General features: G+C 38.0%; 2 gene segments (V, D, J or C); both read right to left on the minus strand.

The window, feature by feature from the left end:
- Window positions 1–2,674: 2,674 nt before the first annotated feature.
- Window positions 2,675–3,337, minus strand: LOC122444176. The segment is given in 2 exon segments: window positions 2,675–3,084; window positions 3,256–3,337. Coding segments are annotated over 2 exon segments (462 nt in total).
- An 11,672-nt stretch (window positions 3,338–15,009) lies between these two features.
- On the minus strand, window positions 15,010–18,805 carry LOC122443258. The segment is given in 3 exon segments: window positions 15,010–15,752; window positions 17,927–18,246; window positions 18,720–18,805. Coding segments are annotated over 3 exon segments (369 nt in total).
- Window positions 18,806–26,991: the final 8,186 nt, after the last annotated feature.

Here is a 26,991-nt window from a genome sequence, read left to right on the forward strand (position 1 = left end):
GAATACCTTTAAAAAATGGCTATTGTAATTAGCAAGTTACAGGAATGAAGTTTAATTATCTTTTTGTTATTGAATTCTTGCTTAATACTATTGTGATCAGAGACTGTATTCTGAATGACTGAAATCTTTTGAAATAATTAAGCCTTGCTTGAAGATTCAGAGTAGAGTCAACTTTGATAAATATTCCATATGCATTTGAAAATAATCTGTATTATGTTGTTTTGGGGATTAAAGTATTCTATATATGTAAACTAGGTAAAAAATAGGTAATTGTCTTTGATAAGTAGAGAATATTTTCTCTCTACTTGAGGGAATATTGAGAGATGTGTGTTAATGTCCTGCCACACGGGTTGTATATTTGCTTACTGATTATTTTCGAATCAATAAATTCTACAAGTTTAATTTTGCTGATTAACTCTACTGATTTATGTTGGATGTAGTTTGAAGCTATGATATTCAGAGCATGCACATAAACATAGAATTGTTTCTATTTTCCTGGTAGAGTGTGTACTGAATCATTTTGAAGTGCTGTTCTGTATTCTTAGTAACAATTTCCATTTTAATGTCCACTTTATCTGATATTAGCATAGCTACTCAGTTTTCTTTTGGTTAGGGACTCCAGATCAAATGTCTCATTATTCATATGCAAAAGAATGAAGTTGTATCTCTCTATCACCTACTATATTAAAGAGTTAACCTGAAATGAATCAATGACTTCTATATACAATTTTCAATTATCGAACTCCTAGGAGAAATCATAGATGTAAATTGTTGTGATCTTGAATTAAACAATGGTTTTTAAAATATTACAGCAATGCACAAGTAACTAAAAATGTAGATAAATTAGGCTTCATCAAAATTGCAAACCTTCTGTTTCAAAGAACGGTATCAAGAAAGTGAGAAAGACAACACACAGAGTGGGGAAAACTATTTGCAAATTATGTCTATTAAGGCCTGAGTATTCAGAATACATAAAGAACACATATAACTCAAGAATAAACATACAAATAACTCAAGGACATTTTTTATTTTAATCATACATATATTTTTTTTAACTAGGGTTCTGAGGACAGTGGGAATACATGTAAGAAGTATTATTACTTTCCTGTACACACAATAGATGGGCTTCCCTGGTGGTTCAGGTGGTAAAGAATCTGCTGGCAGTGCAGGATTCAATCCCTGGGTTGGGAAGATCCCTTGGAGAAGGGAATGGCAACCAACTCCAGTGTTCTTGCCTGGAAAATCCCATGAATCCAGGCTATGGTCCATGGGGTTGAAAAGAGTCAGATATGACTGAGTGATTAACACAGTGTTTTCTTTTTTAATACACTATAGATACATTCAGTATATGCCCTTTTGTATAATTTAAAAATTTTATACCATATGCATTTATTTATTCAAAAATCAAAGAATAATTTGTATTAAAATTGTTTCACTACCAACCTACTGATGGGATGGTAGCGAAAGGTCATACAAATAGACAGTAGAAGTTAGAATATAAAGTGTCAAGATATCTTTTATTAGCTAACAGACTCATTTCATTACTACTCAGTTGTAGGAAAGGAGATTTTCATGTAGGTAAATTTTCACCATGTAGATCAATAAGTTTGAAGTTGTAAACTACTTGCAGTTTTGATTAACTGACAACCTACTGAAGACCTCTGATTTACTAAACCTTTGGGATGTTTTCCACATCCTTTAAATTCATATGGATCATATAGTCATCCTAGAATGACCTTGGCCTCCGTTCTTCCCGCTCACATTGAACTGCATCCTGAATGTTCAATGCCCTATATCCATCTCAGCAGAGAGTAAGAATGGCTACCAATAATAAGGTCTTTGCAGCTGACAAGCTTCATGAGATGCTTGTATTTATTGTTATGATTCACAGGACATCAACATTTACTTGTGGACAATGTGTCAAATATTGAATGTCATTCAGGGAAAGAGTACACAGCAAATGATTTGCTGAGGCATTGCCCAGAAGTACTTATAAGTGAAGAAGAGAGTAAACAAATGTGATTTGCAATATACACATTCTCAAATACTTTACATGGAAAAGTTCATTTACCTGAGGGCTTCACAGGTGGTGACAGTGGCAAAGAACCCACCTGCCAATGCAGGAGACATATAAGAAACACAGTTTTGATCCCTGGGTTGGGAAGATCCCCTGGAAGAGGGCATGGAATCCACTCCAGTATTCCTGCCTGGAGAATCCCATGGACAGAGGAGCCTGGAGGCCTACAGTACACAGGGTTACAAAGAGTCAGACACAACTGAGTGAGTAACACACACACCGTTACCCAGAAACAATAATCATGTATTATATTGCCCATTTTATACAAAACTGAAGCACATGGCTACTGATACTCAAAGGCACACCAGCATCCACTGGTGAAACTTGCAGTGGGATCTGGTTCCCTATCCTGAACACACTTTTCCCTGGAATACAAGCATAACAAAGTACCCCATTCCAGGAGCAAGTCAGAACAAAGCATCATCGGTGACTGGAGTTCAGCTGACCCACAGCCTCTCTCTGAAAGTAAAAAAGGAAAATGGTTAGATTCCTGGACACCCAGGAGCCCATGGAATGTGCTTAACTCATTTGTGGAACTTGCCACCTATTGGTCTTCTTTGAAGCTCAGCTGCCTCACCCACTTTAAGGCACAGCTTCTCACGCTGCCGTGTATAATGGGGAACAAGCGTGTGTGCCTCTGAGTCTGAGTCCCCAGAGCACGTTTGCGTACAGGCTGCAGGTGTCTGGGGAGCACCGTGTGTGGGCTGCGCAGAGGTACAAGGCTGAGTCTCCAGGCTGGGAGGCCGAGATGTGCAGAGAGAGGTGTTTGGCACTTCTGCTGCGGAAGACTGTGAACCTTCCATCCTCATTTTTCTCCAAAACGGAACCTATTGATATCAGGAATGTGGGACTTTTTGCTGGGTAGACTCTGTACCAATGGAAGTAATTAAACATAATGTCATCATAGTCACAGTTCAGAACAGAAACCCCTCCTTCTGTCACACTCAGGGACGGAGGATTTTGCTTAACCTGCCGCTGGTCACCATTCTTCTGTTGACTCTTCACCCCTGTTTGGAAAGAGAGTAACAGATTTCAAATTTTATTCTTAAAATTTCCACAGAAAACCATTATAAGCCAGAAGATATATTGAAATAAGAGTCCCCAATTATCTCATCTCCCAGCCTTGCGTTATTCTTGGAGTTTTTCTACTATATTTAAACTTCCTGCCCACAACTCACAGTCAGACCGGAGCCACAGAATCAACAACGATGTTCCTAGGAGTTTACTCATTTCTCCTACAAAGACTCAGATCGTCCTCTTTCCTGCCCAAGCAAACATAAATCTGACTGCCACTTCCTCCACTTCATTTATTTCCTTCCACAGAGCCTTCACATATGAACAGCCCTGTTTTTAACCAAATTTATGTTTATGAAAGGAAGCACTGCCCCCTTTCGACCATATGCAGAAAATTCCTAAAAATGCATTTCTGTGTTTCTTAAAGATCAGTTTGCAATCCCTTCCCTATAAAAACATTAAAATTAGAGTTTGTAAGAGAAAGAAAGGTTTTCAGAGATCACATTATTATACACACACACACACATATGTATAGAAAGAAAGAAAGTGAAGTCCCTCAGTGCAACCCCATGGATTATAGCCTACCAGGCTTCTCCATCCATGGGATTTTCCAGGCAAGAGTACTGGAGTGGGTTGCCATTTCCTTCTCCAGGGGATCTGCCTGACCCAGGGATTGAACCCTGGTCTCCCGCATTGTAGACAGATGCTTTTACTGTCTGAGCCACCAGGGAAGATATATATATATATGTAGAGAGAGAGCAAGTAGAAAACAACTGAGAATATAGAGAATTAGTAAAAGAAAGGGAGGTCACTCAGTCGTGTCCGACTCTTTGCAATCCCACGGACTGTAACTTTCCAGGTTCCTCTGTCCATGGGATTTTCCAGGCAAGAATACTGGAGTGGGTTGCCATTTCCTTCTCCAATATAGAGAATTATGTTAGGTCAAAGGAGTGGCACTTTGCTAATTGGTGTATTTAGACAGGCACCTTATTTAAAATACTAAGAAGACTTGGTATCTTGGGGGACAAGAAACATATGATGGTCTATCTAATACAATGGTTACAAATATATAACAATGGCAGTTTGAAATCTCTCTTCAATGTAGTTGCATTCTACATGGTCTTCAGAGGTACAGTATTTGTTCTGGTTAAATAAATGCCACAAGGCAATTCAATTTGATGTAAATTCTGGGCATCTCTCTTATAAAAACACAAACCACCACAATAAAATTTACCCTCTGCATTAAATCACCCTTTGAAATAAATTATCTCTCTTAGAATTTGGATGAGATAATTTAATGTGTTCCATATTCTCAAATGACAAAAAATACACAATCCTGTAAAGTCTATAGAAAGAATGAGGCAATAATGTTGAAAGGTACCAGAAGATGCCACAAAGGTTGCATATTTGTCTTCAGTCTCGCTTCACATCTGATCGTCTTCACAGCTTAATCCAATGTGAGAGGCAAGGAGGCACTCCTGAGCTCTCACTCCTAAATCAGTTGGGCAAGTGATGATCGCAGGTGAGGATAATTTCCGGGTAGAGCTGTTTTATTGCGTGTTCTGTGAGGCAGGTAATAATATACAGAACTCTGGATTATTTTGTCTTCTTCTAAAAGAATGCTAGATTTGTTAAATTATTCCTTAGAATCTGTTGAGGCTTACTTTAATCTCTTTTAGAGCAGAGTTTTTGTTTTATTCCCCAGTTTTCTTTTAAATTAGAATTTAGCCCTTACCCCTAGCCTGCAGTCCTTGTTCTGGTGACTCCATTGAAAGTTCAAAGCGTTTGCCAATGTTCTTTACTCTGGAAAGGCCAGAGCTCTTACGTCTTCCCAGTACTGTGTAGTCTCTGAAATCTCCTTGGAGTCTTTAGACCCTCAAAGGCTGTTTCCTGCCAGCTCTATCCATGTCTCTCTGCACGTGCAGCTTGTGTGTAGGCTCAGAAGACCCCCTCTACAGATTTTAAGATTCTTTATATGAGGCTCACTTCTCTCCAGTACCTTTTCCCTCAGATTCCAGTGATGTCAGCAGCCCTAACTCTGATCTCTGTTTCCTGCAAACAGCAAGCTGTCACTCTGCTGGGGCTCCAGGTCCTTGTGCTGAAGGTTTAGAAAATCCCCCTAGGAGATGCCTTGTGAATGTGGGGGTCGTTCTGCAGGTTTTCTTTCTCCTATGAACTATAAACTTTCACTGTCTACGCTCCTTGGAAACAATTTTTTCATACTTTTTCCAGTTTTAGAGTGGTTTACACTTAGAAGATAATTCCAGTATCAGCTATACCTAAGAACCAAAAGTAGATTTTTCTCTTAAGATAGCATGTTTTTATGCATTTCCTCCATTTTTTCCCTCTAGTTTTATTGAAAGAATTTACATACTGCTCTGCATCAGGGTGTACAATATACTGATTTATGTCATGAAATCATTGCCAGAATAATTTTAGTGAATATCCATTATCTTGTATAGCTACCAAATTAAATTAACAAAAGCTTTCATAATTAGAAATCAAGGACTATCATATCACAAATATGATTGTGATATAAACAATGCAAAATAATCTATAAATATATTACATTACTAAAGCAGTTTAGTCATATAATATTTAAATTTTTATAAATTTTAAAATTTTATATGCAAATAACTAAAAATTAGAAATGAAATTTTAAAAAATATTAATTTAATTCCCCTCTCATTCTCCCTTATAATGAGAATTCATAGGATTTACTCTCTTAACTTTCATGTAAAACAAACAGCAGTGTTACTTATATTTATGTTGTATATTACATTCCTAGTACTTATTTATTTATAGCTGGAAGTTTGTACCTTTTGACTGCCTTCTTCCAATTACCTCTCCCTCCAGCCCCTGCCCCTACTAACTATAAATCTGATCTCTTTTTCTATGAGTTTGATTGTTTGTTTGTGAAGTATATAACTGATCTATAATGCCAAGCTAGTTCCTTTTATACAACATAGTGATTCAGTATTTCAAAATGATAATAGGTCTTGTCACCATCCAAAGATATTATACATAATAATTGATTATATTCCCTCCACTATTCATTTCATATCTGTGACTCATTTATATTGCGGCTGGAAGTTTGTACCTCTTAATCTCCCTCATCTACTCCCTTCCTCCTCCTCATTCCCATCCCTCTGGCAATGCCTATTTGTTCTCTGCATCCATAACACTGTTTCTGTTTTGTTACATTTGTTCATTTGCTCTGTTGTTTGCATGTAAGTGAAATCACACAGTATTTGTCTCTCTGTCTGGCTTATTTCACTATTTCCTCACTTTTAAAGGCAAATGTCATTTTTATTTCAGTCAAAAAAATGTATTTTGCATATGTATCATATTTATGATATTTTGTGCAGCTTATTTAAAAATGTTCTCTGCATTTAAAAGGAATAGGGTCTCTAGAGAATTAATACTCCTTATCATTAATTACTTTCGTGATTTTTTTTCATGGCTCTCAATGCAATTACCACCTGTCTGTACACCCTGAGTATGTAGATGTGCTTAGTGAATTTTGTTCCCCATATCCTTCACCTTATCACATTGTGATATTAAAACTATTCACTCCAAGAACTATTAGATTTTATTTTAAGTCTCCCACCACATAAAGAGTCACCCATGCAGTGTTTTGTCACTTGAAAATTACATTTTAGGTCTTAAATTAGCCATGATCTGCCTTGTTTCACACATACATATGCTTTTCCTCAAATTGGAGCACTTTCCACCCCCCAACCCTGTTTTGTCCTTTAGCCTGATCAACTTCTATTAATCTATTAGTTTTCAAGCTGACACTCCATATAATTCAGGAAGCTGTCTTCGACTGATATCTATTTGTATTTATAACACTTACTTTGGAACAGTATGATAACAAAAATGGGTTCCCCACTGGATACATATTCAAAAAGGGAAGGAACTCATTATTTATTGGGAGCTCCTTATCTAGTATCTAACACATATTAAGTGCATATTTGTTGAATGATTGAATATATGAACTCTGCGAGTAATGGTGGGTGGAGAATATGTCTGCAGCTGAGGATTCTTGAAAGATGTACAAAGATGGTGGCTCATTTTCTAAAGAGGAAATTGCATACTATTGGCTGGAAATTAGCTTTTTTCTAATGGTCTTCCAAAACATAAAAGAGGATAATGATATAAATGATATTAGTAAATACTATTGAATATGAACAAAATTAACAATTAAATGCACTGTAAGAAATTGAAACAAAAATAAGTGAAGGATTACAGATCCTTAACTGCTCTTTCTTTGACACTTTCAGTTCAGTTCAGTCGCTCAGTTATGTCTGACTCTTTGCGAATCCCATGGGCTGCAGCATACCAGTCCTCCCTGATCAACACCATCTCCCAGAGTTTGCTCAAACTCATGTCCATCAAGTTGGTGATGCCACCCAACCATCTCATTCTCTGTCTTCCCCTTCTCCTGCCCTCATTCTTTCCCAGCATCAAGGTCTTTTCCAATGAGTCAGTTCTTTGCAGCAAGTGGCCAAAGTATTGGAGCTTCAGCTTCAGCATCAGTCCTTCCAATGAATATTCAGGACTGATTTCCTTTAGGATTGACTGGTTTAAGGTTTGACTTTCTATGATTTTCCTTCATACATGAGAATAATATGGGTTATGAATAAACAGCCTTCAGGCTGAATATACCCATTTTAACACAGAGCTTTATAACTAGCTTTAAGATTTGTGAACTGGAATTACTGTGTCACTGATTCTCTGATTTAGGGATTAGGATGTTAGAAATAGTTCTATTTAGGAAATGAAAGAGATAGTTACTAGGTTGAATATTCTTCAGCATTTCCATTTTTTTTGGAAAGTGAAATCACTTAGATTTATCCAGAGTCACTTCTTAATACCATGTTAGGTGTGAGCAAAAACATTCAGACACCTCTACCTCATGTTGGGTTTGGGGACTGCAGACACACATCTGGGTTCAGACTTCAGGTGCCTGGGAAGCCCTGTGTCTCTGCAACACAAGATACGTGGCTGAGTCTCTGGTCTGGTGTGCAGAAAGTTCTGCCCAGCCTTCATACTAATTGTGGCTCTTAGTTTCTTCTGCTCCTTTTATTCCTATTTAAGTGTATTTAAAAAGAAAAAGAGAGCTTTTCCCAGGGTTCTGTCTGTACCAGTGTAAGCTATAAAAAGATGTTGAAGAGAGGGTGAGACTGGTGCTTTCTTGCGCTTAGAGATGGAGGGATCAAGGGTTCTGCTCTACACTGAACCGGCTGCTCACTTCTGTCCAGAAAGACAGAATCAGATAGGAAAGAGTTGATCAATGTATAGATTTTATCTAGTTACAGAGATCTCCAGAAGACCTGCTTATGTGCCTACTCTGCAGTGCCAAGTTGTAGTTCTACAGAAATGCTTTCTGCAGGAATCAGGAGATGCACGACAATGAGATTTCAATTCTAATCCCATTGGGCATCTGCTTCCACTCAGGGGATTGGGTTAAGTCTTCAACTCTGGTTTTGCATACAGGCTGCAGGCGTCTGCAGAGCACTGTGCATCCACAGCACAGAAGTAAGTGGCTGAGTCCTCAGGCTGGGAGTCTCTGATGTAGAGTTGACTGTAATGCTCCTTGCTATTGATGGTGGATTTCAGTCTTTCTTTCTGCTGCGTTCCTGAAGCTATGTAAAACAAGGAGATGAGGCGTCTATCAGGATTTTGTTGGAACCACTGCACACTGGTCATGGAAGTAGAATAATTGCATATCAGAGAGGAATTTCTCCCCTCTTGGAGAGTCAGAACCCCAGGACTCTGCTCCACCTTCATCTGCACTCTGAGCCCTGTTGAAAAAGAGAGAAATAGGCACAGGTGAGGGTCCCTGAACAATGACTGTTTGCAAATGGAGGGCATTTTTCTCTAGTTTCCATCCTCATGGTGGAGGATACAACCCAACAGACTTATGTTCTCACTTCCTCCATCTTCCCCTCCACTATGTTCCTTTCTAAATTCAAGTGTGATGTTTCTTCATGTTCCCCCAGGATGTTCTTAACTCACAGCAAATCTGTATCCACAGGAGACTCAGCAAGACTCTTCTTTGTGTCTTCATGATTCTTTACTCTTTTGATATAGGACACACTTTGATGTCATGTTCCTTTAAATATTGGTATTCATCATATCTTGAAAATGGGACTGATTCTGTTCCTGTGCCTGATTGCTTTCATGAGAGATTCAACAGAAGCCAACCCTAACTATCATCACTCAGCTGTGTAGTGGGAGCTCCACCCATCTATGGTTTAGTCCTTCTACACACTGTGGTCTGTGAGCTTTTATGTGTGTTTGTTGGGTGTAAGGGAAGTGCTATCTTTTCAGGGTTTAAAAGTCTTTTTTTTCTGTAGACTCTGGGTATATGTAAAATAATTTATGTTACGATTAGGGAGACAGTATATTAGAGGGGGAATAAAGAAATGATTTCTATGTCTATAAAGAGCCATAGGTAAAATATATTGATTAAGCTGAAATCTGAGACATGATCAGATTGGGAAACTCTTCTGGGTTGTGATAACATATATATGGAATATTACTGTTGTTTAGTTGCTAAGTCATGTCTGACACTTTGCGACCCCATGGACTGCAGCACGCCAGTCTTCCCTGTCCTTCACTATATCACAGAATTTGCTCAGACCCATGTCCATTAAGTCAATGATACTATCCAACCATCTCATTCTCTGTTGCCCACTTCTCCTCCTGCCCTCAATCTTTCCCAGCATCAGGGTCTTTTCCAATGAGTCTGCTCTTTGCTTTAGGTGGCCAAGTATTCGAGCTTCACCTTCAGTATCAGTCCTTCCAATGAATACTCAGGGTATATTTCCTTTAGGATTGGCTGTTTTGGTCTCCTTGCTGTCCAAGGGATTCTCAAGAGTCTTCTCCAACATCACATTTCAAAAGCATCAATTCTTCCATATTCAGCCTTCTTTAGTGTTCAATTCTCATATCCGTACATGACTACTGGAAAAACCATAGTTTTGACTATATGAACCTTGGTCAGCAAAGTCATGTCTCCATTTTTTAATACACTGTCTAGGTTTGTCATAGGTTTTTTGTTTTTTTCCCAAGGAGAAAACATCTTTTAATTTCATGGCTGCAGTCACCATCTGCAGTGATTTTGGAGTCCAAGAAAATAAAGTCTGTTACTGTTTCCATTGTTTCCCCATCTATTTACCAAAAAGTGGTGCGATCTCAGATGCCATGATCTTAGTTTCTTGAATGTTGAGTTTTAAGCCAGTATTTACTTTTGAAAAGGATCCTGTATAAGTAAACCCACACAGTTCACACCCATGTGGCTTGTTCAAGGTTCAACTCTATTGTGAATTTCTAATGATCATTGTTTTAGCCAAAGCTGTTTTTTGGCCATCCAGATTTTTAAAAAGATTAGATGCCTTTTTATCTATTTGATTCTAGTAAAAATCATATATTTACATATTTATAATTTTTTACAAAATGTACACATATACAAAGCAATAAAACACATTATATTTGTGAGAACTGTTAAAATCAGCATACTATTGGAAGACAAAGTGATTTTTCCTGCAACTTCAGATCTGAAAATCCAACAACTCAAGAATTAGGAAACTACTTCTGATTTTTCTGAATACGTAGATTCATTCAATCTAGCTGTTTAGGAACAATTTGAAAAGCACTCTGAGATTTATTTTCACCCCAGATACAAACACAATACCTAGGAGTCTCAGGAAGCAGTGTTGTTTCATACACTGAGTTCAAAGGGAAAATGTTTTATAGAAGGAAAGTTTACATTAGAAAGTCTCAACTGTGCTACCACAGCGCCTGCCTTCTTCCTGTCTGTGATCATGGGATTTTCCTAAGCTCTGAGCAGGTGGCTGTCTTAATTGAAGTCATGTTTTGATTATCCTCTACTGTCATTTCTGTCACTCTGGTATTCCCAGAGAGCACAGAAATACTTTGCTGAGTCGTCCATTTATAAGGAAGAGACAGTAAGGCTGATGGATTTTTTTGCCATTTGGAGGTTCTGGTAGTAGTGATACTGCTTTGCATTTGGCATGTTGTCAAGCTGATGAATAAAGAAAATCATCCCGCCACTGGGCTGTTTGCATCAGTACAAAGTGTATCTCCCCTGAATGGTTTCATATGTGCAGTCCACGGTCAAAGCTTCTCCTTCCCGACTGTTGCTGTGGTTTGTGCTTGGGTTACTTTGTCAGCCATGCTGGATCCAGGGGGAAAAGGAGAAGGCAGGGCTGGTTTTCCAAAATGTCTCAAGGGTCATGAGGGTTAGATGAAGCTATGACACAAGGATCAAGAAAAGGATCACCAGGTTTTCATTTGCCCACTTTTCTTCCCTCTAACACCCCTGCTACTCACAACTTGCACAGGGTCACCCCTGAGCTCTAAGAGAAGCTGAGGCCCCATGTTTAGGGCCACACATACTGAAGCCAAAGACGGCCACGAACACCCACAGCAGACCAGGAAGATCATGACAGACATTCTTCTCTGGTTGAAATTGCTCTTGTTCTTACTGCCGCAGAGACCAGTCCTTCCTGAGTAGCTGAGTGCAGAGTTCCTCCAGCTTTTAGACATTTCTGCCCCAAACAGGAAGTACTGTTCATAAGCAAGATGTTCCATTCAGTCTATTCAGAACGAACCACCTCAAACCACTGTTTTCCATTGATGTTTTTCTGGAGGAATACCTTTGAAAAATGGCTATTGTATCTAGCAAGGTACAGGAATGAAGTTTCATTATCTTTTTGTTATTGAATTCTTGTTTATTGCCGTTGTGATCAGAGACTATATTCTGAATGACTGAAAATTCTTTGAAATTGATTAAGCCTTTTTTTAAGAGCTAGAGTCAACTTTTATAAATATTATGTGTGGATGTGAATATAATCTATATTCTGTTTTTTGGGGGTAAAGCATTTTATTAATATATACTTAAGTAAATAATAGTAATTGTGCACTATTAATAAAGAAAAGATAAACATAAATAAAAACAGAAACATGTTCATTTAGATAAAAATAAATTTGCATTAATCTTATACTATCTTAATGGAATGTGGGACGTTCAAAGATGACGAGATGAGAGGTTTATCACCAGGTCTATTACCCCCCATTGTGATCACGATGGTTGTTGTTGTAACGGCAATGAGAAGCTCTTGTTCCAGTTCTTCATGAGATCTGCAGTCTCAGCCTTAATTGTATTTTCATTTCCTTGAGAATTCCTTCAATTTGTTTTATCCCCTAAGGGAGAATAGGCAAACAGTGTATGAGGGTGACACTAACCACTGGGATAAACATGGTGTGCAATTCTGGATCACCAATTTGACATTGTGTTGGTATATTGAAATAAATAAGGTTATAGTACAGAATAGAGTATAACACATGAGTTTCATTAACATGAGATTTCAAAGAAATTTTATACATATGGAGGACCATATCTCTCAGGCCTCTAAGAATACATGCTTACTCTCTCAGATTGTTAATGGCAATTTGTAGGGAAATTTTAAAACACACTCAGGTTACTAAGATATATGTCATATATGTCTAAAGTGTGCTAACTAGAACAACCTAAGTAATACCACTTCTGTGTGTTCTAATTTATTTGTTCAAATGATGTTCTAATTGGCATTGCTAAGCTAGAAAATCAAGAGTAGCAAATGCATGTAGTGAGCTTTTTAGGAAGAAAATTGTGCCATAAAGGTGGATTATTTTTATTTTAAGTTATAAAGGAGGAATCATATCAAACAGAAATCCCAGTAAAATAAAATGAAGTAACTATCAGTTCAGTTCAGTCGCTCAGTCGTGTCTGACTCTTTGTGACCCCATGAATCGCAGCACGCCAGGCCTCCCTGTCCATCACCAACTCCCAGAGTTTACTCAAACTCATGTCCATCGAATTGGTGATGCCATCCAGCCATCTCATCCTCTGTCATCCCCTTCTCTTCCTGCCCCCAATCCCTCCCAGCATCAGAGTCTTTTCCAATGAGTCAGCTCTTCGCATCAGGTGGCCAAAATACTGGAGTTTCAGTTTCAACATCAGTCTTTCCAATGAATACCCAGGACTGATCTCCTTTAGGATGGACTGGTTGGATCTCCTTGCAGTCCAAGTGACTCTCAAGAGTCTTCAACAACACAGTTCAAAAGCATCAATTCTTTGGTGCTCAGCTTTCTTCACAGTCCAACTCTCACATCCATACATGACCACTGGAAAAACCATAGCCTTGACTAGATGGCCTTTTGTTGGCAAAGTAATGCCTCTGCTTTTAATATGCTATCTAGGTTGGTCATGACTTTCCTTCCAAGGAGCAAGCGTCTTTTAATTTCATGGCTGCAATCACCATCTGCAGTGATTTGGGAGCCCCCCCCCAAAAAAGTCTGACACTGTTTCTACTGTTTCCCCATCTATTTCCCATGAAGTGATGGGACCAGATGCCATGATCTTAATTTTCTGAATGTATTCAGAAGTAACTATAGGGCCCTGCTTTCAACTGCAGGAAACTGACAGTTCCAGGACTGTATACATTGTCCCTGGGGAGAGATTTTTGGAATCAAAGAAGATGTAGTTCATTTACCTGATAGGATCAGGAGCAAAATAACCCAGTTTTCACCATTTTCTGATACGCAGTTTGGGGAAGTGGGTACAATGTGTGACCTATCTCCAGACCCCAGTTCAGTGAGTGAAGACCATGAGAAAATTTGGTCAGTGGTACTTAATGAAAGGAAGAGGGTGGAGGCTAGGACTGACTACATAATGGGCGAGTGGCTTCAGTGCCTCTGGAGTGGCCGTGGATCTCCTGTGCCTCCGAAGAATTCATGTTCTCAGAAGCGTTACTTGATGGGAATTTTTCTGCCTCTCAGTTTTCTTATCAGCAAAATGAAGATAATGATACCTCCATTTGATGCCTTCTGCTATATTAAATCTAAATGAATATGGTCCTTTAAATATGTATTGTACACCATTATTTCCATGATTGTTATAAAAATGAAATCCATCTTACATAACAGATGCTGCCAATTATTGTGTGTAGTGTCAAGCAAAAGAAGCTTTATCCTTTTTCTTTCTTGTAGTATATTTTCCTTCTGAAGAAATTTGAATAAAAATGTATTTCTAAAAAATACCAACACTGGTGCTGGCATCCTTGCTCAGGAAATCTGCCCTACACACAGGCACATGATCTATACTGTGGTTTGGAAATGTGGGAAACTGTTTTACCATGAAACATTCTTCCTACCCAACTGTTATAACAACTGAAAATGCACATTTGAGGTGACTTCTTTTCAACCTCCTGAATCATTCCCTTTGTAAATACAATCTGAGGACAGTTAATCCAGCATGTTGAACTGAATGTAATTTAGGGTATAAATCACTCCATTTTAAAGACTGATTTGGGAAATGGATATGGAAACCATAAAGTGAGAGAAGATTTTGAAAAGTAGTTCAGTGACTAGAAACATTAGACTTTGGGTCTGCAAAAGGGGTAGTAAAGAGTCACAGGGTACCTGAGGGGCTGGACATGAAGCAGGAACAGAGATGGGAGGGAGGCAGATAGAGTAACAGTGATTGTGAAGGACTAAAGACAAAAGATTTACATGTCCCAGTTGTGGTCCTAAATTCTGATCTTTTCATCAACAACAGTAAGACAAGTGAAAAAAGTCTACAAATTGAGCTCTGCGCAGGACTGAGTATGACCTGTTTCTCTGTGAAGCTATATCACAGGTGAGAGGCCAACTGGGTGTGACTGCAGCCCGTGGGCAGTGAGAACAGGTGAGGTCCGAGGTTGGAGTAGTGAAGGCCAGTAGGAGACCAGATAAGATGCTGAACTATGTCTCTTCTTCTCTCTGCCTCTACCCCACCTACTCTCACATGTATCTATTGGTCTACCTCTATATTTATAACATACACTTAGAAAAAATTACTCCCCATGAGTCTTCCCAGTATGTCAATATTGTTGTACCAGTACTCATGTTGCATCTTAATATGCCACAAGGAACCTGATAAATGACTCAGAATTTGTTTCTATTAACAAGGTATGTGAATAACAGATGGGAAAGAGTTTCCCAGGGACAATTAAGGCACAAGATTTGTGCACAGTTATTGCAGCAATCACTGACATTGATGCTATTCTCACCCCTGTTTCAGGTTTTATCTACTAAAAAGTAACAGTTACCAGGACAAAAAGCCAAATTAAATTTTGGAATGAAGGCATAGCTTCTTCTGCTCTGACTCCTTTCCCTTTCTTTGGCAACGGGACAATAGCATCTTTCTTAGGCTCCTCATCTCAGCAAGTGTCTCAGCCACCCCTCAGGAGCCCTGTGTCAGGGAGCATCTGTGGTCCAGCTGTATATTTCAGGACAGCCTGGAGAGGTCTGGAGATCACTATGTGTCTTCTTTATAGAGTTGATGCCCAAGTGGCTGGACTGTGAGGTTGTAATATTCAGGGAACTTTTCTGCTTTTTCTCATTCAACTTGGCACTTATTTTTCATTGACTTTTTCCTTCTTTAATTTTCCACAACATCATCTAGAAGATCAGACCTTCACTATGCTTTTGCCTGCATCAGTATAAGGCATGTGAGTTCTCTGATGAATTACAGTTTATGGTGAAATCTTCTCTCTCTTGGACGATGAGGGACTGTGATCAGTGGTCCAGTTTTTGGCTATGAGACCTGTTCAAAAGTAAAGAGAATACAGGAGACCCACATAAGATCTTCCGTTCATACTAGAGATGGTTTTTTCTTTCCCTGCCTCACTCCCCCAGGCAACAAGGTTATTATGTCAACACAGAAGACTGTCTACTTTTACTTCTGTATCTGGGTCTCAAAAGGGCTTTCCCAGGATTAAAGGTGACTCAGTTCCTGCCCTCAGGAAGTTGGCATTATCTCCTGACTCCCCTACATTTAACTACATCCTCACAGGCTGTCTGCAACTCCAATGTCCCTTCCAGTACTTGCAGAAGAGTCTCCATCCATGATTCCTTAGGAAACAGAGCCCAATCAGGTTTTCTTGAATGTGCTTCCCCAGCAGAGGTCACTTTAGCTCAGTGGTCTTCCATTGGTGCAGGAAACTGCACCAATCAGAAACCAGGTTTCTGGTTTCTTCTTTGTCCAGCACTGCACAAACCTAACTCAAATATTTTTTAGACACTGCCGTCCCTTGGCTAGACTGAGAAATGGTGAATAATTCATGAATTTTTGGAATTAATTTATATATGGATTACATCCCTTTTTACAACAGAATATGCTATTTATTATGAGATACATAAAATATCCTGTGATATGCACATGTTTGAAACAGTTCCCCCTTTGTAATTATGAGAAAGTGAAAAATTCTGTTATTGGTAGCCTGTTTTTCATCATTAGGTTCTATCTGCTTTTGATTTTATTCTTTAAAAAAAGCTGCTTTATTGAGGCATACTTGACCACTGAATAATTGCATATATTTAAAATGTACAATTTGATCATTTTTTACATGGGCATACAAAGATGAAATAATGACAGTTAAGGTAAAGAGCAGATGTACGATCCTAAAGTTCCCTAGTGGCCCTATTCTCTGCTCATTTTTAATCCCTCCTATATATCTTCCTACTATGTCCCCCCAACCCCTATTCATCCCTAAGCAGTCACTACTCTGCTTTTTCTTACTATACACTGGTGTGCATTTTCTCTAATATTATGTAAATAGTATCATAGAGTATATAATTTCTCTTGGTTTCTTTGAGCATATTTATTTTGGGATTCATCTATGTTTTTATATTTATTAGTAGTTCATACTTTGAATTGCTAAGTAGTGTTCCACTGTTCAGCTGTATATAAATTTATTTATTTATTCACCAATTGATGGACTTTAAGGTTATTTCCAATTACTCTCTTTATAAGCTATTATGAACATTCATGTCTAAGTGTTTTTTGTATGATATAAGGTTTTATTTCTTTTCTGTTATAAGTAGGCAAGGAGATGCTAGGTTATGTGATATGTGTATGCTTAACTTTGGAAGAAATAGTGAAACTGGGTTTTGGGCAGTTGGACCATCTACATTCTTAGCAGCACTGTATGAGAGCTCCAATTGCTCCAAAACCTCATTAACACTTGGAATTGCCAGTCATGTTTATTTTAGCCGTTCTACTAGGTATGTCATGGTATCTTATTCTTTTAATTTGCATCTCCCATACTATAATGAGTCTGAGCATTTTTTCATGTACTTATTTACCATATATAGGCATACTTTGGTAAAGTGTTCAAATTTTTGGCCCATGTAAAAACAATAAATTTTTGTTTTATTAAATTGTAAGAGTTTATATGTATAGTATACATATTATGTATAATATATATATTCTAGATATGGATCTTTTGTTAAATATTTTGCGAAGACTTTGTGCTAGTCTGTGGCTTTTGTATTTTTCTTGAATTTTTCTAACAGTGTCTTTTAAGAAGCAAACAATTTTAATATTATGAAGGTCAGTGTGTTGAAATTTTTCAAAAATAACTTTTTGACATATGAGTGATGTACAAAAACCAGTATGCATTTAATATATAAAGCTTGATAAGTTTTGGGGAAAAATATAGTCTTGAAACTATCACCATAATCAATGTCATAAACATACTGGTTATGTCCAAAAGTTTTCTCTTGCTCTCCTTATTTTTAAAATTTTATTTATCTGTTTTTTTTTTGTGATAGGAATACTTTAAATATATTCTGTTAGTAATTTTTAAAGTGCTCAGTACAATATTGTTAACTAAGGATATGCCTATTATATGTTTTCACGGGTATACTAAGGTTGCCTTCCAAACCGGCTCTAACAAGGCACACCGCTGCTGCTTCCCTTCCCCAGCAAGGACATACCACACAGATGCAGCCCCGCCTGTCCCAGTGTGTGTCTCTCAGGATGCAGTAGTACACAGCGGTGTCTCTCACCGTGACCTGGGGCAGAACCAAGATGTTGGACTTTCTGTCTTTGGCGATGCTCAGAGAGGCCATCTTATTTGTCACATTGTTGTTCAGACCGTGAATCAAGTACTCTGGACCCTGGTGGGGAATCTGTCGATACCAATATACATACTCACGTCCACTGATTGTGGAGTGATTACAGGGCAAGTGCACAGGTTCTTCTTCAGCGCCCTCCGCTGAGTTTGGCTGTGTGGTCTTAGAATCTCCCAATATACCTGGGGTATTGAGAAACAATCAATTAGCTCCGGATTGTCAAATCAGGGTGCGCCTAAAGTGCAGATTCATAAACACTGCCAGAATTCCCTGCTCTGGCTTTGCCCTGTCCATGAGGATTTTCAAATTTGTTGCACAGGACAAGATAAGTATTACTAGTATTTATTACTGAGCTACTTAGAGCCACAAAGCCAAAGATAAATTGTTGTTTTCTGTGACCCTTGGATTCAATGAAGCCCCAGACTCCTTACAGTCTGAAAACTGAGACTCAGGAGATCTTCTGTGAGTAGAGGATGTGATAGCTTCTCACAGTGATGATCAGGGTCTCTAGACAAACACACAGACACAGAGAAACACAGAGAAGCACATTCTTCCCTGTAGTTTGGTGAAGCACAATGGGAGAAGTGAAAGCAGCAGACATCTGTCTTTGTCTTTAGCCATGAAAGTCATTCTTTCTTAGGTCCAGATCACTTACCCAAAGCTAGGAGAAGAGTTATTCCTGTCACCAGTCTCATAGTTGAAGTCCCAGGCCTCAGAGCTCAGGATCTGTGTCTGAGCCTAAGTTGGGGGAGGTCCCAAGTGCCAAATCAGCAGCCACGTGCACAGCCCGCACCAGGCAGCTCACTGGGGTGCTCCCCAGCCGAGCGTCAGCTGTCTCTTGATTGGGTCTACTCCCGTGCCCAGGACTAAACACAAATCTCAAGAGACTAATAATATTTTCCCATTGTTAAGCCATAATTCAGAAAGTATACATTAAGGTTATTTTCAAAGTTCAAACATAGTCTATGTCTGTGTGAGTATATTTCAGATGAACATTGTTGAATTCCTCTGGTCTTGGCCCAGGAACCAATGACTTGTATGGTACTTACTCCTATTTCACTTGGGTCCTTTATAAAGCATAGTTACTAGTCTCGTTGCTCATGACTTGGGGTGAAATGAATTGAGGATAGTAGGAGAAAAGAAGAGAGGAAAAGAGGGGAAAATAAAATTTGGAAAGGGAAATGAAATGAAGCCATCTTATAAGAGAGACAAAAATAACCATAAAGCTATTTCTGTTATCCCCCAAAATGGTTATTATTAAAGAAAGGAGATAGAATAAAATTTAAGATTACTCATCCTTCTCTGTTACAATATCTAAGCTTATTACTCCACTCTAGCAACAAATATTTGGCCATTTAAAATTAAACTATTAATCACTTCTCCCTTTTTTTCCTGTGGAGGGTCAGCTCTTTGCTCTGCATTTGGAAAATGGCTTACTCATGTCCTTAAAACTGCGCACACACTCAATGTGAAATTTTGAAGTACAGGTGATAAAGGGGATAAGAGTCAATTCTTTGTACAACTCAATGATCACTTCTCTGTCACCCTGGATGGAGCTTTGGTTTGCAGAAGTAACAGCCCCCTCTTGTGACTGCATATATGAACTCCTTTCCTCAGAACCTGGAATCAGCAGCCTTTCAAGCTTTGTGTTTCCACTCTGTGAACAGCTGTCTCACAGGTGCTCCCTCTGGCCCTCTAGTGGCAAGGTTTCCTAACATAGTACTCTAAAGACAGAATCATTTTCAGTCACTTGGGAATTTTAGGACATATACAATTTTAGAAATTTTATTTTTCTGTGAGATATTTCTCACAGAAATAGTTTTAAATATCTCTCAATCAAATGCCTTTTACTTCCCTTATTATCTTGAACTTCCCATGTTGGAGGGCAGTTTCCAAAGGCCAGTTTATTCATTGTTTAGCATGGGATTTGACACAGGTTTTGCTTACATTTAATACTAATTTGTTGAGTGAATGTTTTAATTAACATAGACTAGGGGAAGTTATATAGAATTATACGGAGTGACTCTCAAAATTATTCCAAACCAAAGATTCTGATTTTCTGGAAAACAAACTGAACAAAAGTATACAGCTTCCCTGGTGGCTCAGGTGGTAAAGAATCTGCCTGCAGTATAGGAGACCTGTGTTCAATCCTGGGTTGGGACGATCACCTGGAAGAGGGAATGGCTACCCACTCCCATACTCTTGCCTGGAGAATTCCATGGACAAAGGAGCCTGGTGGGCTACAATTCATGGGATGGCAAAGAATCAGACACAACTGAGCAACTAACACTTTATTCATCCAGCAGTGAAGATAAATGCAAAATTCAGATAGACAGCACACCAGTTCTTACTCCCCATCCTCCAAAAATGGGAGAATTCAAAAATTTAGGAAAGGGAAAGCTTGGTTTTGAGAATGTGGTAGTCCATGGCATGGTGGTCATATAGTCACTGTTAATTTAATCTACATGTGCACCTACTATGCACCAGGTTATAAACTAGCAATAGTGTTTTAAGGTTGATGTCAATATATAAATGAGAGAAATATTGGGATTGCTGAAGGAAATATGAAAGATAAGAGTCATTATATCATCTAGTTATAAAACACAAAAGTCATGCTCAGGTACAGCTTTTTATCTGGCGTTTATTACTGCAGAGGTCAGGTGATATGGACAATCCAGATCAAGCACAGAGAACTATAAGTATTGCAGTACTTTTTATTTTTGTTGATTTGTTTTTATATAACAACTTCTTTGAGATACAACTTATATGTCATATAATTCACCCATTTAAATTGTATAGTTCAATGTTTTTAGTATATTCATAGAGTTGTGCAACTGTCACCACACTCAATTTTAGAACATTTCGTGATCTCTAAAAGGAACCTATACCCATTTGCAGTCACCCACCATTTCTCCCCATGAAACTCCATCTGGGCAACCACTCACCTACTCTGTTTCTGCCCTAATCCATTTGGACTTCCTTAACAAATGAGGATTGAGTAGCTTCAAAACAAGAGAAATTTTTTTCCGTACAATTCTGCATGCTGGAGGTACAAGAGCAAGGCACTGGCAGATTGGGGGTCTAGTGAGGGTATGCTTCCTGGCTCACAGGTGATGCCTTCTTGCTGTCCCCTCATGTGGTAGAAGGGGCAAAGGCTCTCTTTGGAGCCTCTTTTATAAGAGCACTCATTTCAAAGGAGCCATATTGATGTGGTTCACTCAGATCGGCCTCCTGATGCAGACAGCAAGAAGGGGAAAGATAAATATGTGAAAGGCAAATGAAATACTTTGAGCTGATGGTCTATATCTAGTTGTCTATTCTTTCACTCATTCCACAGTTTTAACTTCATGGGCTTAATATTTAAGGTAGAGGAAGTCCTCCTACTTGCTTTTTAAATTTCAGTAGGTTTTAAAGATTCTTGGCCTTTTAAAATATACAAATTTTAGAACTGATTTTCACCTTTACATGCATACAGAGAGTTGAATCTATTTAAGAAATGTGAAAGACTTTGACATTTTTTGTTTCATGAATCTTTTAATTCATGAACATAGTATATCCTCCCATTTATTTACAACTGAAATTAATTTCTTTGTGTTTTGTAATTTTCTGTGCTGTGGTCTTATAAATATATTTAAAAATTTTATTCCTAAGGATTTTTATTCTTATGCTATTTTAAGAATTTTTTAAAAAAATTTCATCTCTATTTCTAGTTACTTGCATATAAAATATATTTTATATTTTATATTGCTCAACTGCACTAGTAATGTAATATATTTGTAGATTATTCTGGATTGTTCTCACAATCATATGTGTGACTATTATATAGTCCTTGATTTCTAGTTATTAAAACTTTATTTATTTTTCTTTCCTTTCTACAACTGGCTAGGGCCCGGTACACACTTTAATAGAGATAGTGCTATTTGGCTTCAATGAAAGAAAACACTTAACATTCCACCATTAAGTTTAGTATTTGCTTTATGGTTGTAGCATATACACTTTACCAGAATGAAGAAGCTTTTCTTTCAATCCTAATTTGTTGGGAATTAATTTCTTTACTTTGAGTGACTGTTGATTACACTTTTGTGTAACTGTTGGGATGATATTTTTTATTAATGGGGATTATTACATTGATTGCTTTATTTTTTTTCTCCAATTATTTTTATTAGTTGGAGGCTAATTACTTTACAATATTGTAGTGGTTTTTGCCATACATTGACATGAATCACCCATGGATTTATATGTGTTCCCCATCCTGAACCCCCCTCCCACCTCCCTCCCCATCCCATCCCTCTGGGTCATCCCAGTGCACCAGCCCTGAGCACTTGTCTCATGCATCCAACCTGGGCTGGCGATCTGTTTTACACTTGATAATATACATGTTTCAGTGCTGTTCTCTTAGATCATCCCACCCTCGCCTTCTCCCATAGACTCCAAAAGTTTGTTCTATACATCTGTGTCTCTTTTTCTGTCTTGCATATAGGGTTAACGTTACCATCTTTCTAAATTCCATATGTATGCGTTAGTATACTGTATTTGTGTTTATCTTTCTGGCTTACTTCACTCTGTATAATGGGCTCTGGTTTTATCCATTTCATTAGAACTGATTTAAATGTATTCTTTTTAATGGCTGAGTAATATTCCATTGTGTATATGTACCACAGCTTTCTTTCTTTCTTTTTTTTTATTAGTTGGAGGCTAATTACTTCACAACATTTCAGTGGGTTTTGTCATACATTGATATGAATCAGCCATAGATTTACACGTATTCCCCATCCCGATCCCCCCTCCCACCTCCCTCTCCACCCGATTCCTCTGGGTCTTCCCAGTGCACCAGGCCCGAGCACTTGTCTCATGCATCCCACCTGGGCTGGTGATCTGTTTCACCGTAGATAGTATACATGCTGTTCTTTTGAAATATCCCACCCTCACATTCTCCCACAGAGTTCAAAAGTCTGTTCTGTATTTCTGTGTCTCTTTTTCTGTTTTGCATATAGGGTTATCGTTACCATCTTTCTAAATTCCATATATATGTGTTAGTATGCTGTAATGTTCTTTATCTTTCTGGCTTACTTCACTCTGTATAAGGGGCTCCAGTTTCATCCATCTCATTAGGACTGGTTCAAATGAATTCTTTTTAACGGCTGAGTAATATTCCATGGTGTATATGTACCACAGCTTCCTTATCCATTCATCTGCTGATGGGCATCTAGGTTGCTTCCATGTCCTGGCTATTATAAACAGTGCTGCGATGAACATTGGGGTGCACGTGTCTCTTTCAGATCTGGTTTCCTCAGTGTGTATGCCCAGAAGTGGGATTGCTGGGTCATATGGCAGTTCTATTTCCAGTTTTTTAAGGAATCTCCACACTGTTCTCCATAGCGGCTGTACTAGTTTGCATTCCCACCAACAGTGTAAGAGGGTTCCCTTTTCTCCACACCCTCTCCAGCATTTATTGCTTGTAGACTTTTGGATAGCAGCCATCCTGACTGGCGTGTAATGGTACCTCATTGTGGTTTTGATTTGCATTTCTCTGATAATGAGTGATGTTGAGCATCTTTTCATGTGTTTGTTAGCCATCTGTATGTCTTCTTTGGAGAAATGTCTGTTTAGTTCTTTGGCCCATTTTTTGATTGGGTCATTTATTTTTCTGGAATTGAGCTGCAGGAGTTGCTTGTATATTTTTGAGATTAATCCTTTGTCTGTTTCTTCATTTGCTATTATTTTCTCCCAATCTGAGGGCTGTCTTTTCACCTTACTTATAGTTTCCTTTGTAGTGCAAAAGCTTTTAAGTTTCATTAGGTCCCATTTGTTTAGTTTTGCTTTTATTTCCAATATTCTGGGAGGTGGGTCATAGAGGATCCTGCTGTGATTTATGTCGGAGAGTGTTTTGCCTATGTTCTCCTCTAGGAGTTTTATAGTTTCTGGTCTTACATTTAGATCTTTAATCCATTTTGAGTTTATTTTTGTATATGGTGTTAGAAAGTGTTCTAGTTTCATTCTTTTACAAGTGGTTGACCAGTTTTCCCAGCACCACTTGTTAAAGAGGTTGTCTTTTTTCCATTGTATATCCTTGCCTCCTTTGTCAAAGATAAGGTGTCCATAGGTTCATGGATTTATCTCTGGGCTTTCTATTCTGTTCCATTGATCTATATTTCTGTCTTTGTGCCAGTACCATACTGTTTTGATGACTGTGGCTTTGTAGTAGAGTCTGAAGTCAGGCAGGTTGATTCCTCCAGTTCCATTCTTCTTTCTCAAGATTACTTTGGCTATTCGAGGTTTTTTGTATTTCCATACAAATTGTGAAATTCTTTGGTCTAGTTCTGTGAAAAATACCGTTGGTAGCTTGATAGGGATTGCATTGAATCTATAGATTGCTTTGGGTAGAATAGCCATTTTGACAATATTGATTCTTCCAATCCATGAACACGGTATGTTTCTCCATCTGTTTGTGTCCTCTTTGATTTCTTTCATCAGTGTTTTATAGTTTTCTATGTATAGGTCTTTTGTTTCTTTAGGTAGATATACTCCTAAGTATTTTATCCTTTTTGTTGCAATGGTGAATGGTATTGTTTCCTTAATTTCTCTTTCTGTTTTTTCATTGTTAGTATATAGGAATGCAAGGGATTTCTGTGTGTTAATTTTATATCCTGCAACTTTACTATATTCATTGATTAGCTCTAGTAATTTTCTGGTAGAGTCTTTAGGGTTTTCTATGTAGAGGATCATGTCATCTGCAAACAGTGAGAGTTTCACTTCTTCTTTTCCTATCTGGATTCTTTTTACTTCTTTTTCTGCTCTGATTGCTGTGGCCAAAACTTCCAACACTATGTTGAATAGTAGTACCACAGCTTTCTTATCCATTCATCTGCTGATGGGTATCTAGGTTGCTTCCATGTCCTGGCTATTATAAAAAGTGATGCGATGAACATTGGGGTACACGTGTCTCTTTCAGTTCTTGTTTCCTCGTGTGTATGCCCAGAAGTGGGATTGCTGGGTCATATGGCAGTTCTATTTCCAGTTTTTAAAGGAATCTCCACACTGTTCTCCATAGCAACTGTATTAGTTTGCATTCCCACCAACAGTGTAGGAGGGTTCCCTTTTCTCCACACCCTCTCCAGCATTTATTGCTTGTAGACTTTTGAATAGCAACCATTCTGACTGGCGAGAAATGGTACCTCATTGTGGTTTTGATTTGCATTTCTCTGATAATGAGTGGTGTTGAGCATCTTTTCATGTGTTTGTTAGCTGCTTTTTGATTGGATTTTTTATTTTTCTGGAATTGAGCTGCAGGAGTTGCTTGTATATTTTTGAGATTAATCCTTTGTCTGTTGCTCCATTTGCTATTATTTTCTCCCAATCTGAAGGCTGTCTTTTCACCTTGCTTATAGTTTCCTTTGTTGTGCAAAAGCTTTTAAGTTTAATTAGGTGCAGTTTGTTTATTTTTGCTTTTATTTCCAATATTCTGGGAGGTGGGTCATAGAGGATCCTGCTGTAATTTATGTCAGAGAGTGTTTTGCCTATGTTCTCCTCTAGGAGTTTTATAGTTTCTGGTCTTACATTTAGATTTTTAATCCATTTTGAGTTTATTTTTGTGTATGGTGTTAGAAAGTGTTCTAGTTTCATTCTTTTACAAGAGGTTGACCAGTTTTCCCAGCACTACTTGTTAAAGAGGTTGTCTTTTTCCATTGTATATTCTTGCCTCCTTTGTCGAAGATAAGGTGTCCATAGGTTCGTGGATTTATCTCTGGGCTTTCTATTTTGTTCCATTGATCTATATTTCTGTCTTTGTCCCAGTACCATACTGTCTTGATGACTGTGGCTTTGTAGTAGAGTCTGAAGTCAGGCAGGTTGATTCCTCCACTTCCATTCTTCCTTCTCAAGATTACTTTGGCTATTCGAGGTTTTTTGTATTTCCATACAAATTGTGAAATTCTTTGGTCTAGTTCTGTGAAAAATACCGTTGGTAGCTTGATAGGGATTGCATTGAATCTATAGACTGCTTTGGGTAGAATAGCCATTTTGACAATATTGATTCTTCCAATCCATGAACACGGTATGTTTCTCCATCTGTTTGTGTCCTCTTTGATTTCTTTCATCAGTGTTTTATAGTTTTCTATGTATAGGTCTTTTGTTTCTTTAGGTAGATATACTCCTAAGTATTTTATCCTTTTTGTTGCAATGGTGAATGGTATTGTTTCCTTAATTTCTCTTTCTGTTTTTTCATTGTTAGTATATAGGAATGCAAGGGATTTCTGTGTGTTAATTTTATATCCTGCAACTTTACTATATTCATTGATTAGCTCTAGTAATTTTCTGGTAGAGTCTTTAGGGTTTTCTATGTAGAGGATCATGTCATCTGCAAACAGTGAGAGTTTCACTTCTTCTTTTCCTATCTGGAGTCCTTTTATTTCTTTTTCTGCTCTGATTGCTGTGGCCAAAACGTCCAAAACTATGTTGAATAGTAGTGGTGAGAGTGGGCACACTTGTTTTCTTCCTGATTTCAGGGGAAATGCTTTCAATTTTTCACCATTGAGGATAATGTTTGCTGTGGGTTTGTCATATATAGCTTTTATTATGTTGAGGTATGTTTCTTCTATGCCTGCTTTTTGGAGAGTTTTTATCATAAATGGATGTTGAATTTTGTCAAAGGCTTTCTCTGCATCTATTGAGATAATCATATGGTTTTTATCTTTCAATTTGTTAATGTGGTGTATTACATTGATTGATTTGTAGATATTAAAGAATCCTTGCATTCCTGGGTTAAAGCCCACTTGGTCATGATGTATGATCTTTTTAATATATTGTTGGATTCTGCTTGCTAGAATTTTGTTAAGGATTTTTGCATCTATGTTCATCACTGATATTGGTCTGTAGTTTTCTTTTTTTGTGGCATCCTTGTCTGGTTTTGGAATTAGGGTGATGGTGGC

Source organism: Cervus canadensis, chromosome 6 (genome assembly GCF_019320065.1).
Source record: "Cervus canadensis isolate Bull #8, Minnesota chromosome 6, ASM1932006v1, whole genome shotgun sequence".
Taxonomy (NCBI): domain Eukaryota; kingdom Metazoa; phylum Chordata; class Mammalia; order Artiodactyla; family Cervidae; genus Cervus; species Cervus canadensis.